At 40.3% G+C, this 16,939-nt stretch overlaps 1 protein-coding gene across 11 annotated transcripts in view; it reads right to left on the minus strand.

The window, feature by feature from the left end:
* The window catches only part of MAP4K4 (mitogen-activated protein kinase kinase kinase kinase 4), a 237,996-nt gene extending 221,329 nt beyond the window's left edge, over window positions 1–16,667 (minus strand). For 5 of the 11 annotated variants that reach the window (XM_039531398.1, XM_039531390.1, XM_039531373.1 and 2 more), the window contains exons 1-2: window positions 15,819–16,665; window positions 15,284–15,349 (exon numbers count right to left, since the gene is read on the minus strand). In XM_039531398.1, coding sequence (XP_039387332.1) covers window positions 15,284–15,349; window positions 15,819–15,875 — 123 coding nt within the window. In that variant the 5' untranslated portion in view covers window positions 15,876–16,665. Of the gene's footprint in view, window positions 1–15,283; window positions 15,350–15,818 lie in introns of all 11 variants that reach the window. The other 6 variants (XM_039531327.1, XM_039531333.1, XM_039531317.1 and 3 more) reach the window with 2 other exon arrangements.
* Window positions 16,668–16,939: the final 272 nt, after the last annotated feature.

Consider the following 16,939-nt stretch of genomic DNA (forward strand, 5'->3'; position numbering starts at 1 on the left):
CTCACGGTCAGATAATAAACAAGGCTCTACGGGAAGAAGTTTGTACTGCTGCTAGCTACACAGAGCTTAGTCTGTAAAAGAAGGGAAAAAAACAAACAAACATCTTCTTTGGCTGACAAGCTATAAAAAGCTTTGACTAGGTAAAATATTTACCAAAACCAGTCTAGTAATTTCCACTATTAGCTGTTAACATAATACATTTGGCAACTGGAATGCAGTTAATGGAACCTGAATACAAAGTTCTTCCAAGGAAATTTAAAGCCATTTCTTCAGCTAACCTTGATCATATGGCAAGTTTTAGTGTGGTTCCATGAGGAAAATGGCTTTCTAGAGGGCTCCATGATTCTTGCATCTTTGATTCCAGATCAAATGTGCTCAGTTTATAGGTAAAAAGATACTTTTTTCCCCTAATTGCCAGCCCTGCCAGCTCAGCCTGAGTTTTATTGTTGTTTTTTCTGAGGGTTTTTTTTTTAAATCACTTCTTGTGCATAATCACAAGTTATAAAGGCTCTGTGAGCCAAATCATACCTTCATCATTAACATCTCTACAACCCAATGGCTTCAAAAGGTTTGCACAGATGTAATACATTTTAATTTAGTGAACACTTTTGATAATGACAAACAAAGAGGAACAGAATCCAGCTCATACTCTCTCAGCTGTGTTGACTCTGCAGACTTAACAGGAGAAGAAGGAAAAAAAAAGTAGTAAAATATCATTTTAGTCACTAAGGCTAATAGACAAGACTCAGTAGATCTGTCCCCTCCAGGTCCATTCTGAGAGAGGTGGTGCCATTTTTAAAGTCAGTTTTCTGACTAGAACTGCACTTTAAGTATCTGTGCAGTTACAACCTCTTTTATTTAATTTGTCTTCTCTTACCTACTATAACCCACTTAATTGTGCTAGTGTATGACTGCATTCTCCAACAAGTCAAGAAGCTTCCCACACAGGTGCTTCTAACACAATTCTATACAATGTGTCCAAATGAATACACCTTACCCTACCAAAACAAAGTAACAAACACTGCTTAGAGCACTTGCAACCTTCTGCTTCCTTCCCTCCTCCCTTCTGCAATTCAAAAAAAATTTAAAAAGCCACAGATGGGAACCATAAAATGCTACTCCTTGCGTAAGTTTCCCCTTATAGCAATAAAATAAGTATTTTGAGGAACATAACAGCAGAGGAGGCACTCTAAGGGCATGGCTACACTTCCAGATGTAGAGCGCTTTGCGTTAAACCAGCCTTCGTAGAGCACAGTAGGGAAAGCGCTGTAGTCTGTCCACACTGACAGCTGACAGCACACTGGTGTGGCTACATTAGCAGTTCTTGCAACGGCCACAGAGAGCAATGCATTGTGGTAGCTATCCCAGCATGCAAGTGGCTGCAACGTGCTTTTCAAATGGGGGTGGAGGGGTGGAGTGTGACAGGGAATGTATTGTGTGTATGTGGGGGGAAAGGTTTTTGGGGGGCTGAGAGCATGTCAGCATGCTGTCTTGTAAGTTCAGGCAGCAGCAGACCTCCCCCTCCCCGCACCTCTTTCTCACACACACAGCATTCCGCGGTAATGGTTGCTTTGTCTCGGAGCAGATAAGCATTCCGGTTGTCAAACGGAGCTTTCAAAGGGCATATCCAAAATGATGACAAGAGTGGCCACTTGACTTAAGGGGATTATGGGATATTTCCGGAGGCTGATCAGAGCGCAGTAATGCAACACCTCATTCACACTAACGCTGGGGCGCTCCAGCAGGAGCGCATCAAACTTTATTCTAATCGCCGAGGTGGAGTACCGGCAGCGCTCTAGCCATGGAGTCTGAGCGCTCTACATGCCTTGCCAGTGTAGACAGGTAGTGAGCTAGTGCGCCCGGGGCTCCTTTAATGTGCTCTAACTCGCAAGTGTAGCCAAGCCCTAAGACAACAACCAGAATACCTTCCTTGGAGCAGGGAGGAACAGGCACCTTGATCTGTAACTGAAATTCCTGTGGGTCTAGGAAGAGTCAGTGCGCTACTCCAGCTTGCACAAGAGCTGCCACTACATTCCATTAGATAGAAGGCACCTCCACAACTTGATAACTTTAACCAAAAAGAAGTTTTGTCAGTAACTAACATACTATTGTTTCTATTATGAAAACAGGGCACTCTTCCATTACCTCACAGGAAATCTAAGCAAAGGTAGCTTTGTTCACAGACACTGATTTACTGACTTTCTGCCTTAAGCCACTAGATTAGAAAACCATCAAGCCAGTGACATAAAACAATTATCTCATTCACAAGAGCTCTTTGAACCTAAATACAAATCCAATTAGGTCAATATTAAAGGTTTTATTCCCTACCATATAATATACTCAAAAAGATCAAGACATTCTTTCCCACCCCGCTTTTTAACATTTGAGCAATTTAGCAACCCCAGTTTATTTTAAATGATTGGAAATATTTTCCTCCATATTCACTTGTCATCACGCTAGAGTTTAACCCGTAGAATGCACACAGAATGCTTAGGAAGTTGTACATTTCAGTCTCGGCAGTCTCTAAAGATTAAGAAGATTTTTACTCTTTTTGGGGGGTGGGAGAAAGGATATGCGCCTTTTCCAGCACTTGTATTATATAAGGTTTTCATTAATTTGTTATTCAAAGCATTCAAGGGATCTGTAATAGATGAAGGGGGGAAGTTGTACAGTAGCTATTAATAGATCACCATTCTTTCCTCCCCCACAAGACTACACCAGAAACACATGGGAAGGTGGCAATTTAAACAAGAACATGCCAGCTCTGCTTGGCGAAATTTAAAGAACCTACACACTGCATTCGTGCAAATGCACAAACATTTCTCTGAATTTCTGTGCGTATGATATATAAAATCTGACACACACAATTTTTTTTAAATACTATTGCTTAAATAAAGCAAGGATTTTTACAGTAGAGGCTTCCCTACAGCTCCTGACACACTCCTTTGTGTCTACATCTTGTGATACAGGATCAGTAACTGAATTCTCCATAATATCTAGGTACAATTGGTAAGTTGAGCACATAGCAGCAACTAAAAAAAAATAAAAAAAAAATCCAGAAATATTTGCAATTTTGGTTTAACATGCATGATTAATTTAATGCATTCTTAAACAGTTTTGTTCTTTTTATTTTTTTAAAGCCACCAATATCTCACACAATAAAATTCCCTTGGAATTATCCTTAAGTGATACTGACCTGAACTGCACAGGTATACCAAATTTTAGAAGTCTCAATAAGCTATTAATCCATGGTAAGTAAGGGGCAAGAGAAATTATCCAAGATCTTTTTTAAACCACTCTATCTAAAAAATGGTTTAGTCAATTACTGTGGGGAAGAAGAGCGAAATACAGTTGCATCTGGGCACTTAGATTCAGCACTGGCTTTAGACCAGTGGTGGGCAACCTGCAGCCCATCAGGGTAATCCACTGGCGGGTCACCGGACAGTTTGTTTACATTGACATGGCCACACACAGCTCCCAGTGGCCGCAGTTCAACGTTCCCGGCCAATGGGAGCTGCGGGAAGCTGCGCAGTTTGACTTCAGGCTAAAGGAAAGTATGCACTAACAGAGCTGACAATCAAAAGCCAGGGTTTTTGTTGTGTGTTTTTTGTTTGTTTGTTTGTTTTTTGGGGGAAAGGGTACCAGGCAAGCAGAGAAACTTATCTTTGATGAGATAAACAGATTTGATGTCAGGTATTTATTCTCCACCCATCTATTTTGGTCATGTTGCATTTAGGTATTCCTATAGCTCTGATCTAAAAATGTAAATAAATAAGTATGGTCTCTGTACAAGCACAATTTCTCAAGGAGAAAAAGATTCAAATAGCTTATCGCTGTGGACATAAGAGTGGAGGTAGACAACATGCCTGTTTTTAAACCAAGAGCTCATCTCAGCCAGATTCCTGAGAAGTTCTACAAAAATAAAACCATCTATATTTAAATACTAAGTCTTAATATAGGTATGACAACTAAGTAGTGAAGAGATGATACTGGCTAAAGAAAAGCAAATTCACTCCTTGGCAAATGCATACAAAATAGGTCACCTTTATAGGACACTTGGATCAGGGGACCTTCCATTTCACTGACAGGTATTCTATTTGCAAGTAGAGACTTCCTCACTTCTAAATTATGAAGATGTGTGTTCATTCCTAGAACATCTTCTACTTCTTGATAAAGGACATAATGAAGGCAGGAAAAAGGAATTAAGTGCATGGTTTAGTGTCTTTCTAAGTGCACTTTCAAAAATGTAATGTGAACCCAGTTAAGAAAAAGAAAAGTTGCAAAACAATGAGTGAGCATTTCTGTGTGCAGTGCTCACTCTACAACCCATTTTCAATACATCAGCCCACTGCGAAGAAACTAATGATACACAGCTATCCATTTTCTGGAGAAGCACTAAAAAAATGCAATTAAGGCTTCCACTCTGTAGATACACCCCACCATTTTTTTTTTTAATTCAGACACCACTGCATCAACTCTCTAGAGGGGTAGTTTACAATATTACAGCAGTATAGATCAGTGATGCTACGGTTACGGGTCTGTCAGCACTTCCATTATGCATATAGACCCCTATTTTCAGAGCATTCAGCCACAAATATTCCCTACTGATGCCTTGATGGGCTGATGCACAGCTGACAAGAGAGGGGGAAGAGGAGGACAATTGTATGGAGGCCCTGAGTTTAAGGGAGCCCCCAAAACATTTGTAACTTGGGTGAAATGGGAGGGGGTGGGAATCCAGCAAACATGGTATACCAGAGCCCCAAATTTCTTGGGGGGCAGCGTATAAATTTGTTAAACTTTCAGTCAATTTTTATGTTCCAAGACTGCAGAAAAAAATACGCTTTGGGATACCTTTTTTTTCTGGCCCTGAACAGCTTTTTAAAAGCTTATGTATTTTGCAGATCTTCAGGTCAGAGTAAGGTCCTCTACTAACACCTCTTAATTGGCTAAGGTGCCTGGGAAACATTTTTTTTTTTTTAAAGCAACACTGTCAGTTAGTTGGAGCCAATAATTCAAGGATTAAGAAAAGTTAAGACAAAAATCTTTTGAACTCATGATTTTAGTCTGGATTTAAACAAATTTTTAAACCACTGGTGTTCTAGATGTTTGTACTCCCCCAAATACTGAAAAGGAGAAAGTGAAACATACTCTAAAAATTGAATTTTTAATGTCCAAATCAAAATGCAAAATCATCTCAAATTGCACCAATTGTGATTTGGCAGCTTTGGCACACCCGAGATGTTAGTGAAACACATGGCTGTTACAACAGGATTCTTTAAACTGACGGCATTCTTTTCCATATCCGAGAGGAGATATGTCCCCTCTGTCACCCCTCTGCTGTCGCGCTGAAGGAGCTGAGCACACAATTAGATCCAACAGCTCCATGTTGTGCATTGGTACAAGGAGTTAAAAGATATTAGCCAATAATTTCCAATCCACATTTAGACACCAAGATAAAAGTGATCTGATTTTTAGAAGTGCTGAGCTCCCTCATATTCCTGCAAAGGCAATAGGAGCTGTTAGTGCAGTTAAAAACAAAAACAAAAACACCTCAGGCCTGTCACTTTCAGTGGGAGGGAAGGGAGGAGTAGGGAGGGAAGAGACTTATGACATCAAGGTATCAGTTAATACCCACTTCACAATCAGAGAGTTAATTGCTTTTAATATTGCAAGTTAACAATGAACACTTAGATTCTGCAGAAGCCAATGCAACTTCGCAAGGAAAAATTCCTACTTGCTGCACGACAGTTGATTTCTCAGGCCTGATTTTGTTTGCCCCTTGTTAGAGAGGCATCATCAACTTAAAAATAATAGGTTGTTCACTGAGCAGCATTGCGGATGTAGTGTTCTGTGTCACAGTTTCCCAATTTGGGGAGGTCTTTCCCACAGCAACAAAGGAGAGAAAAATATTTGTAGAAAATATTAAGAAATGACGGTAAAACCTCATGGTTCGTAGAAGGGCTCTTGTGTAGTGTCTAAAACTACTTTTAATTCTTTTTTTAAGCAGATTACATTTGAAGTTGATGGTGTCCCTTTTAAAACCGGAGTAACTGTTTTTTGAACTAGGGGGAATACCTTGCTCTAAGTGACAATATTTTATTTAAAAAACATAAAAATCTTAAGTAGAGTTAGGAGTTGCCTCCCAGTCCACCTCCCATTGAAGTCAATAGAACTCTTTCCATTGACTCCAATGGAAATTGAATTGGGACCAAAACTAATGCTGTAGGTAACGGTCTACTGGGATTTCTGACCACGTCAACCCATATTGTGCAAGTGAATATCACACTCTTGGATGTCAACATCTTTCAGAGCAAAGTGGAAGTGAGAAATTATCTTGTTAGAGCAGGAGTTTAGAGACAGAAATGCAAAGAAGAAAACCCCTAATTACTTTCTAGGATGGCAGATCTTAAGAATAGAGGCCATGTCTACACTACAGTCACTGCAACTGTGCCGCTGTAGCGTAATAGCATAGATGTTTCCTACAGCAACGATTTAGTTACTCCATCTCTGGAGTTACTGTCGATTTAATTACTCCATCTCTCCAAGAGATGGCGCAGTAGCTAGATCAAAGGAAGAATTCTTCTGGTGACCTAGCCGCATCTACACTAGGCGTGAGGTCAACCTAACTACAGTGCTCAGGACACAAAATTTTTCAGAGCTCTGAGCGACATAGCTAGGTCAATCTAATTTTTAAGTGTAGACCAGGCCATAGTTGAGCAGCTGGAATTGCTATTCAAACTACAAACTTCACTTACACTTCACTTCACTCGTAGGGGAAAAAATACTAGACTGCAAGAGAGAAAAGTCAACCACACTTTGAGTTCAAGATTTACACTAAACCAACAAAAGCAAGATGGTATAAAGTGCTGGTCACCTCTTCTAATGCAGGATACACAAGAGGGGTCCAGGAGAAGGACATCTACATGAAGACCCCCTTCTGGAGACTCCCCTACATTACCCCATTGGGGAACAGGACTTTCCTCACCATAGCTGCAGAGGGCATCCCACTGTCCTGAAGTATCCCCTGTTTCTGCCCTGATGGCACCCCTCTGTTCCCTGGCAGCAGTCCTCCCTGTGGAGAAGGCTTCACAGAGAATAATACAGCCTCCTCCCACTCAGGCCCCCAGACTGGTAGAGGGACTTCTCTGGGCCCTGTGAAAAAGGGAGAACAATGCTGTGAAGAAGAGTGAGCACCCCTTCTGCATGAACAAAGGATCTCCTTCCTATACAAGTCTGAGGGCACAATCCTCCCCAGAGTTAAGTAAACAAGCACAACTGAGTGAGTTGGGTGCTGAGGAGAGGTCTCCCAGCAACAGCTGTTTACATAATAAAAATAGATATACTACAAAAAACAAGCAGAACAGGCAGAGAAAAGGAAAAAGTCTTAATCAAACTTCTCCTGACCTCAGTCAGAATCTTTCACTGACATAAGGGGATTTAGACCAAGCTATTAATACTGTATTTCATTCCTTCCATTACAGTAGCACCTACAGGCCTCACACAGGATCAGGGCCCCATTGCGCTTGACACTGTACAAACTATGATAAGAGACAGTCCCTGCCCTAAGCGCTTGCAATCTGACGTAAGACAAGATCCAAAAAAGCAGGTTTGACAAACAGACAGATGGAATGGGGGAGGGAGGAGGAGAGTAACAGTAAGAGAACCATGTGGTTACCCACAATTAGCAGGTTGCATTTTTTTAATAAAAATAAATATCAGTAATCCCCACTGGCCACCTGCCTCGCCTTTGTATATTTAATTAAAATAATTTGGGGGGTGAAGGATGATCAAAAAGTTCAGTGAGCTTTCTTTTGAAAATGAACGGAGAAGACGTTTACCTCTAGGAACAAGAATACCAGTTTTCTGCGTCAGAACTACGATTTTGGCATCCCTGCTTCCTCCCGAGAAAACCACCACTACACAACTGAATTCCCCCAGAAAGTAGGAGCTAAAAGGAGGGCAGCTCATCCTTAAATAAGCTGGTCTGGGCCAGTTCCTGAAACCAAGTGACCTCATTGATACTGAATACAGTTTGTCTTTAAAGCAATAAGACTGGAATTGTATTCACGTTTAACAACATCATTAGAATTCACAATGTTGTCTGTTTACTAAGGGGAGAACAAAAAAAATAATCAATTGGCTATTAGTTAGGAATACCAAGCACAGAAAAAAAATGAAGCCACCTTTTAAAATAAAACTGCATTAAGATAAAATAGAGTGCCCTTAATGAAGGGAAAATACCTCTCTCATTTTTAAACTTATTTTCAAATCACCATTTAAATGATCATATCTTACATCATGTCCTTTTAGGAGCCAGAAGTTAGACAATACGAATCATTTACATGCAGTTTTGGAAGGCTGTGACAGAAATCAACAACAGAAGCCTTCACTATGAATTAACTCTCACAAGACTCTTAGAAAGCAACACTAGCATGAGTTAAGGGTAATTAGAAATTTCATCCCTAATTTTGAGCTTCCTGGCACTTTCCTTTTATGCCTCAAACCTACTATGGACACCTCCCCCCCCAGTCATTACAGAAATATGAGGTCTCAAAATATAACACATGAAGAAAAGAAGCAAGACCACATGAACAAAAGCTTTAAAATGTTGATATCTTAGTTATCTTTTAAAAGAGTACAAGAGAAAAACCACCATATGGTACTATACCTTAATCTCAAATTAAAGTTACTTTACAGAATATGCATCTATAATGAATTTAAGAAGATCTGAAATCAATGTGTTTCTTAAAGGGTTATTGAATATTTATAATTTACATAGCCCCCTTTTTGTACATTTTATCAAATGAAGAACAAAATATTTGCTATGAGATTTAAATATTATCTAAAATGAAACTTGGTGAACATTTTCATTGTGGGTGAATGAAGTTATCCTTTAATGTAAGGTTTACTATTGTGATGTGGAAAAAAATGTTAACTATAGAAGTGCAAAACTGCTCCACCAATATTTGCAAATGACCCCAAAAATTCTAAAGACATGTTGCCTAATCAATGACTGTAAATTCCAGTTACACCTAAGTGCGCTGATAAAGTTTGACTGAGTCAAGGACCTGAGGCTACCCTATATACCAGAACAAAGGTCAGTCCCACCAAAGGTCTGTCTCAGTGGAGTGTGCCCAACCAGGTGCCCCCTGCGGAGTAACCCCTGCCAGCCATGTCCAACAAGCTCTGATCAATCTCTCTCTCCATCTCCATCCATCTCCATCCCAGCATTCTTACATTTCCTGGCCCCCCCTCCATTCCATCCATTTATTCCCCATTTATTTATAGCCTTTTATCCAAATTTATCCAGTCCCTTTAAACATTGTTATAGTCCCCTCCCTCACAACCTCCTCAGTAAAGAGTTCCACTGCTGAAACTGTGCTTTAATTAAGAACATCCTGTTTTACCTAGTTTTCCTGACCCTAGTTAATTTAAATTAAGTTTCTATTATTACTAATATTTATCATATACTTTTCTTACTTTTTTCTATACTTTTCTCATTGATTTTATATATTCATATCTTCCCCCCCTCCATCTCCCCTTTTGACTTCCTCTTTTCCTCTAAACCTTCCCCATTTTCTCCCCCCCTCTCCTCCCTAAACCTTTCTCTAAACCTTTTTTTTTTCTTTCTTTTTTTTTTGCTAGTTTTTTCTTTTTGAGGAGAGACCACATCTGAGACATATATTAGATGTGTGGGCGTCATGGATTATTATATATTATATACAATATATTCTCAGTCTTATTCCTTATCCTTTTTTTGATTCCTAACATCCTGTTTTTTTTTTTGAGTGCCACTGCTGCACATTGCGTGACTCCTATTTGAACTAACATCTTCAAGATCTTTTCCTTTTCCTGACTCTATGTAGCAAAATCAGGTTGTAGTGTTGTCATGTATATTTGTTTTTTTTTTACAACATTCATTATTTTTTTCCATTTTATTTTTCATTTTTTCATTTTGCATTTTTCTTTTTTTTTTTTTAGTTCATCTTTTTTCTTTTTCTTCTCTTTCTTGAGTCTTAGTTAATCATCTTTTAGTAGTTTAGTTGAGTAGTTTTTTCACTCCACCACACCACCCTTTTTATGAATTTTTTGATTTAAATTGAATAGGAAATTGAACCCACTGACCCCCCTCTTTGACCCACACATTACCCTGACTAATCATTAAATTAACATTACCCATATTACCCTACCCTCCTGTCCTTTCCTTTAACCAGTTCTCAATCTTTCCTTTTCCCTTTCCTTTGACCCCTCCTTTTTTAACTTGAGTGAGGACCTTGGTGACTTTCCTGTCAAAAGCTTTCTAATATCTATGTATCCTATCGGATGTGTGTCTGTTTGTCCACTTGTTCACAGACTAAGAAGACTTGAATATTATTGATTATAGAGACATTAGAAAGATTATTCATGTTAGATTTATAGATTTTAGTTTTTATTTTTGTTATTTTTTTTTAATTTATTCCAACTTATTTGTATTTTATAATTAGCCTCGACGCTTTTGGAACCCGGGTCTGAGACTTACCCCTTACGTAAGAGTTACTTTAAATATTAGGCATTACATATTGCCCGGGTCATTTTGGGTAATTTAAATAAAGGACGATTTTTTTTAAAGGTTTATAGTTAATAGTCACGTTTTTTTCCTTTTCTCTTTCCATTGTGAACTCTTTTCTTTTCAGTGACTTGTTAATGTTTGTTAATGACTTGTTAATGTTAAGTTTATCACCTCTTTCATCCACCTCAATCCTTGACACTTCAATCTTCAACGGTCCCTCAATTTTGGGAATTTGGAAGCCAGCCTCACATTGGGAATGAGCCAAGACCTCAGCCAGTTTCTCCGAAGCAACTAATGACCCTTTTTCGCGCTCCTTTTTCCTTTTGAATTTCTTTCTTTTGAATTTTTTTCATTTGTTTTATTGGCTTCCTGCTTTTGATGTAATTTTAAAATTATTTTGTCTTTTATTTTTTTTTCTTTCTTCTTCTTTTTTTTTCTCTCACTCTTTACTTCTTTTTCTCTTCTTTTTACACTGTTGTTGCTTTCTGTGTGTTACCTTTCTTTGTGCCTACTTCACTTTTGACTTCCACTTTTTTTTTTTTTCCTTTCTCTCTCTTCTTTTTTGTTTTCTTTGGTGTTGGCTTTTTGTGTTTTTTTCTTTTTTGTTTTTTTTTTTTGTTTTTTTTCATGGTTGGGGGGGTTATATTATGGTGTTAGGGCCCACACTTAACTTGCAGGGATTTCACTTTTAGTCACTGTTTCTTTTTTTTTTGTTTTTTCCTTTTTTGTATACCCCTCATTTTTTTATAGTTCAAGTTTGAACAGTTGGTCAGTTGTGTTGTGTTTGAGATGTTCTTCATGTGGATGTTGATTATTATATATATACTATATCCAAGCGTTCTGCTATAGTTACCCTCTAGACTCCTCTCTGCGCTCTCCTCTTAAATACTAAATCGCCTCTCCCCTCTTGTGGGGTTCCCACTCAGCTGCTCCACAGCGCAGTCATTTAAAGTATTGAGAAATTTATCTCTGCATTCATTCCTGAAAGTGTGAAATTCCCCAAGTCAATATGGGGATAAAAATCCCCCTATATTATTATTCTCTTAATTTTGATAGCCTCTCTAATTTCCCTTAGCATTTTATCATCACTATTACTGTCCTGGTCAGGTGGTCGATAATAGATCCTACTGTTATATTTTTACTAGAGCATGAAATTTCTATCCATAGAGACTCTATGGAACCTATGAAGACTTAATTGTTCCAAAAGATAGCCTCAAACCAGCCATGATAACACCATTTTCCTGCTAAATTCCATGCCATTCAGATAATTCCCCGTGAGTGCCCTACAGTAGTTAAACAGGGGGTATACACCTGGGTAACAAATTAAATAATTCTAAAAACTACTTTTGTCTATTGTTTGTTTACAAAAGAAATTGAAGGTTATGCAATATAAACAAGGCAAAAACACAGGGTAAATTTTTTCAACAATCCATCAAACCACTGAAACTCCTTTTTCTGCAAGAAGGAAATATATGCTTGTGGGCAAGTCTGTACATGCCATTTAGCTCGAGATCAGTTGATATGAACCTGTTGAAGAGAAACTCCTCTCTCAAAATTATAATAAGAATTCTTTGCTCTCTAAAACTTTTATTCTTTTTAACAGGAGGCCTAACAGTTCTCTACATCCATAGTGATTCAGAGGTTAACTTCACCCATTGTATCTCACAAACTTTAACCCTTTTCTTCCTAAACTAGAACAAATATGACCCAGAAGAGCATAATTCAGGGATTTGTTATTATTATTTTCATATTTCTGGGCTAATCTACAGAGGAACAAACAAGCTGGATTTAAGTTCATATCATGAAGAAAGAAAAGTCATCTGCTGAGAGACTGTTGGCTACAATCTTTTAGACACTGGGACAAATACCGATAAATTAATTATCCACCCTCTACTGAACATACAACCACCAAAGAATTTCCATCTCATTCAGTCACATGCAGACCAAGAAACCTCGTGCAATATTTTTTTCCTGATTCACCATTGCATCACATGCTTTTCTTACTGCAAAGCAAGTCTCCCCAGGGAAATGTGGAGGCATAAGCAAAGCTATGGAGGAAAGAAGAAAAAAGGGGAAGCTACTGATTCCAATGGGAGCAGCTGGGTGCTCAGCATTCCTTAAAATCGTGCCACTTAGGCCCCAATCCCACAATGAGTTCCATGCTGGCAGGCCCTTGTGACTACACAAAGCTCCAACGAAATCCATGTGGCTCCATGTGGGTGAAGGCTCTGACCACATACTGCTCATTGCAGGTCTAGAGCTTTATTTAGGCACCTACATAGTGATTTAGGAGCCTAATTTTAGGTGCCCTTTTAAAAAAAAATCTTGGCCTTTTCTTCTTACATGCAGGGAAACATTTTCAAAGAGGTCTGCTGGGGTTGGGAAGGGAAGAGACTGTAATATTGACTATATTCAACAGGTGAATGAAGATCCCCAGAAAGATAAATGACCATCAGTATAAACATTGACGTATAGAAGCCAGACAACCATATCCCTATAGTCTGGGTGGCATCTCAGTGATGCCAACACGCAAACAAGGAAATAAATCAAACTAGCCATGTTTGAGAACTTCTAACCATTGTTTGCCAAATAGAAATAAAATGTTCTGGCATCTGAGGTCTATGTTACAAACATTTGCAGTTAAAAAGTAAAAATGATAAAAATACTTGAACACCACATCACAAGGATGGGGCTGAGGGAAACAGAGGCACACACGGTTCAGTTAATCACTTATTTCCCCAAGAAGTCAAACTTATTTGTAAAAAAAAAAAAATCAAGTTCTCATCTTTGGATGATATGGGATTTCCCCCTCAAAAAAAGAGTAGAGCTGAAGGAAAATTAAATATTGCTTTACAGCCCAATGTTGCATTCCCTTCACACCCAAAACTCAACTGGACAAGAAACTCAGAATCGCGCCCATGGTTGTTAAAAACAAAAAAAAACCTTATGACATGTTCATGTTTTGGGCAAGCGTGGTGTGGTTACTTTAGTACACCACTTACACAAGCACCAAGCTGATGTCAGAGGGGTTTCTTTCTATAACAAATCAGCATTTAATTAACTTCTGAACTGCAGTACCCAATCAGCTTTTCTCAAAATATTAACTGGGGGAAGGGAGAGATATTTTATCACTTTCTAATACAGAAAAAAAAATACCACCTATGTTGAAACCAGAGCTCAGATAGACAAATGTCTGTTAGCTTGTGTGTTGTCAGTCAGAGTAAAGTGATTGCCACTTAAACCTAGCATGATTTTCTATTCTTTCAAATTGGTAAACATATTTGTTCAGCTTAGAGCAACCTATTTTAAAAACTAAGTACTTAACCAAAATGAAATTTACATCTCCTATTGTCAGACAGTTAACCCAACAAGGAATGCACTAATTAATTCAAAAGTATTATCAGGTAACTCAGTTAACAATGTAACAACTGCAATAATTAATAGGAGAGTTTAAAGTCATACACACACCCTTTTTCTTTTAAGGAGGGCTCAGGTGATGCAAACTTTGTAGGCACAAAGATTACAGAAAAGTAATTATTAAATGGGTTAGCCTGAGGGAGGTGTCAAAGGTCAGCCTCTAATCAATCTTCCTATCTAACTCAGGCCTGTTGAGCCATATGGTTTTCTACCTTTAGCACACAGAAACAGTCAAATTACTTCATTTCTACTTTTAAAATTTGACTTGTATAGCGAGGAGACGCATGCTGTTTCTCCATCATCCAAGAGGGATGAAGTTCACCCTCTTAAAACAAACCTAAATGTTTGCAGAAGACATACCAAAATGGCTTATTTAGAGACATGTAATGGTAGTTTGATAGTGGTAAATTCTCTTATTAATAAAAGAAAACCATGTTCTGTTATAGCCAACTACAACCACCACCCCCCGCCCCATCCCCTTATATCTGTACGTAATAATTACTGACTTCTTCAATCCTTAACCTCTTTACTAAGCTGTATGGTTGATAACTATTAACCATAGTGATAACTGCTACTCCTTGCAAAGTCATGCAATCTCACATTTGCTTGTTCCATTTACTGAACACTGTATAAAGTACACTGTTTTCACACCCACATGGGCAATCTCTTATTTCTCACTATCCTACTTTGCTTTTTTTTAAATCATACCCTTGTCAAACAGGTTATTCTAGGAATTCTGATTTTACTATCTTCAGACAAATAATCTGTCCAGCTATGGTTGCCCCCATCACCCATGCCCTGTATATTGTGCATAAGAGTAGCATATGATGCAGCACCACTTAGCCTAGACTTTGCATCTTAAGCATTTTGAAAGGTTTTCAGCAAAGAAAATTGGTCACAATTTTAAGTAAGTAATTTTAAATGCTTTCTTTAAAGAAAACACAAAAGCACTACCTACCATTAAAACATATTTGATTTTTCAATTAGCACACACCTACTTATATGGACCCCATAACCACAGTACCTTGGAGTGATCTTTTGTTTTGTTCTATATCCTATAAAATAAATCAGGAAGATCTTAGACCCTGCCAGGATAGGTAACTCTGAGAAAGTAATTTATGCCCCTTTTCTAAACACCAATAGTGTCATCTGGAAAGGTAAATGCCAGTTGGTCACAAACAACAAGATGATTTTTTTTTTTAATTGTGCTTAACTTTTGTATGCAGAATAGGGTGACCTGCCATCAGATGTGCAGTAAACAAAGCAGGGAAGTAGGTGCTGTGCAAAAAGATAAAGGAGAAAAATTCTGACACAAACCTTATAGACTTGCCCATATGTGCCATTACCAACTACTTCCACCAGCTCAAAAATCCCAGCTGGGTCCTACAAAGAAAAAAGAGGGGCGGGGGGAGAGAAGTAGGGTTACATTTTTGAAAGCACTCGCTAATGGCAGAGAGTCTTGTAAAACGGGGTCTGGAGCTAGAGAGGATGTTGGCTGTGCAGCTGTTGCGCCCTGTTTTTCCATGCACATGCCAATACATGCAAACAAAGGAAAGCAGCCCAGGGCTGAACTCTCCCCCCCACCTCAAACACCCCCAAGTAGCTCCCACTCCGGGGGGTCGGGGCAAGGGAGCAGGCAGACTGGCCAACAAAGTGCCCCTCCTGGGCGGCAGCTGCCCCCAAAGCTGACTGCAAACCCAGCAGCCCCTTCCCACCCATCCACCCCCAGCCCAGCCCAGCCCAGCCCAGCCCGACGCTCTCTGTGCTCGCAGTAACAAAAGCCCTTCCAGGAGCCAGGCGAGGGGAGCGCTGCCCCCTTTGTGTGCGGTGGGGGGCAGCGCCGCGCACTCACCCGCAGGGAGGAAAGGTCGATGTCCACCAGACTTTTTGCAGGAGAATCGTTCGCCATCTTCCCGTCTTTTCTTTCTTTCTTTTTTTTCGGGGGGAGGTGTTAATCAAAACCTGGGAATTGCAAGAGCTGCTCTACCTCCTCCTGCCCGCTTCAGCCGGGGTGCGCCTCTGCTGCATGGGGCGGCCGGCCGGCCGGCTGGCCTGGGGAGGGGGGCAGGCTGCTGTGGGCGCTGGTTTGTTTCCCGGCGAGGGAGTGGGGTTGGGTGGCTTTTTCCTCCCCGCTCTCCCAGCCTCTCTTCGGCGGGTGCTGCGAGTCGGTGTCGGAAGCGGATTTACACCATGTTGAGGTGGCGGCGGCGGCGGCTCCCAGCCGGTCTCTCCCCTGCACGCCCGGGCACGGGCATTACACACCCGGCGCGAGCCAAACTCCAGCAGCCCCGCTCCGGCATAGGGGGCTCGCAGCCACCCAGCGCGCTAACAACGAGAGCTCCGCGGGTCCCTTCGGGCTTCCTCTTCCTCTGCGGGGGCTGCTGGGCTCCTGCACCCGGGGCACAAGGCACTGGCAGGGGGGCTCCCGACCTGCAGCGCTGCTGGGCTGAGTTGAGGGAGTGAGACAAAGATAACCCAGGGAGGAGGAGAAAAGGGATACAAAATAGATTGTGGGCAGAGAGAAAACAGCTCCCCCTTTCCTTCTCCGGCAGGAAAAACCAGCGGAAACACACAACACCCCAAAGCACTTCTGGGAAAAAAAAATCCTCGCTCCTCTCCCAGCCGCCGTGTGTGTGTCTAAGCGCCCAGCTCAATATATTCAACAGGGGTGTGGCAGAGAACAATAGATAACTAACTCCGGCCTCACTCAGCGCTGCTAAACTCCCTGCCCTGCCTTAGTGCCCAGGCGATGGCTGGAGACACGCATACATTACACCCACCACCCACCCCTAGTAACAATACACGCTCCATGCGCGTGTTAGGCACAGAGCTAGATATGGAAACAGTCCAGCAGAGTCTAGAGCAAATCCCAAAGGCTAGAGGAAGAAGGAGAAGAAGAAAAGCCGAGGAATACACAGTTAAAGGTGAAAGGGCTCACAATTTTCTGCAGCAGTAAGGGATACCTCAGTATTA

The sequence above is a fragment of the Mauremys reevesii genome, linkage group 1, assembly GCF_016161935.1.
Source record: "Mauremys reevesii isolate NIE-2019 linkage group 1, ASM1616193v1, whole genome shotgun sequence".
In the NCBI taxonomy this organism is placed as follows: domain Eukaryota; kingdom Metazoa; phylum Chordata; order Testudines; family Geoemydidae; genus Mauremys; species Mauremys reevesii.